This window comes from Primulina eburnea, chromosome 14 (assembly GCF_022965805.1).
Source record: "Primulina eburnea isolate SZY01 chromosome 14, ASM2296580v1, whole genome shotgun sequence".
NCBI lineage: Eukaryota > Viridiplantae > Streptophyta > Magnoliopsida > Lamiales > Gesneriaceae > Primulina > Primulina eburnea.
The window spans coordinates 17,314,060-17,314,976 of record NC_133114.1 but is presented as its reverse complement, the minus strand read 5'-3'; the positions used below and the strand labels follow the sequence as shown (position 1 = coordinate 17,314,976).

The 917-nt window shown below is 40.5% G+C and overlaps 1 protein-coding gene across 1 annotated transcript; it reads right to left on the bottom strand.

Moving 5' to 3' along the window:
- Positions 1–240: 240 nt before the first annotated feature.
- On the bottom strand, positions 241–615 carry LOC140811218 (uncharacterized). Its single transcript, XM_073169088.1, has one exon. The coding sequence runs from the start codon at positions 613–615 to the stop codon at positions 241–243; it is 375 nt and encodes a 124-aa protein (XP_073025189.1).
- Between the last annotated feature and the right edge of the window lie 302 nt (positions 616–917).

Sequence of the window (917 nt, the reverse complement as noted above, 5' to 3'; positions counted from 1 at the left end):
ATGCAATTGAAATAATTTAATTAGTTATTTTTCATTTTTCCTAGATTAGCATGCAGTTGGATTATGTTATCGTATTTTGGACCTTACAATTCCTCTCTCCCTTAAATGAAATTTCATCCTCGAAATTAAGACTTACCGAATAACTCCGGGTAGCGACTCCTCATCTCTATCGAACTTCCAAATAGCTTCCTCCTCTGAATGATTTAGCCACTTGACTTTGACCATTTGAATAACCTTATTTCAAAGCCTTGTTTCGTGCATATCCAGAATTTGTATAGGTCTTTCCTCGAGTGACATATTCGGATCCAACTGCAGAGGCTCATGATTCAGTACATGTGAAGGATTTGACATGTACTTCCGCATCATCGAGATATGGAACACATTTTGCACTCCAGCTAGCATTAGTGGCAATGTCACTCTATAAGCCAATATTCCAATCTTCTCTATAATTTCAAACGGTCCTATGACCCTCGGACTGAGTTTGTTTTTCTTGCCAAATCTCATATCACCCTTCATAGGTGTTACTTTCACAGATACGTGGTTACTCACTCCAAACTCTAGCTCCTTTCGTCGGTTATCAGCGTAGCCTTTCTGTTGGCTTTGAGCAGTCTTCATCCTTTCTCGGATTTTGACTACTAACTCTGATGTCTGTTTAATCAAGTCCTGACCGAATTCTCCTCTTTCACCAACCTCGTCCTAATGTATCGGTGATCTACATTTCCTCTTATAAAGTGCCTCGTAAAGAGCCATACCTATAAACGACTGGTAGCTATTGTTATAGGTGAACTCCACTAGAGGTAACTTCGGTTCCCAACTTCCTTGGAAATCAATCACACAAGCTCGGAATAGGCCCTCCAAAATTTTGAATCGCCCTTTTGGACTGACCATGGGTTTGAGGATGAAACACGGTACCGAAC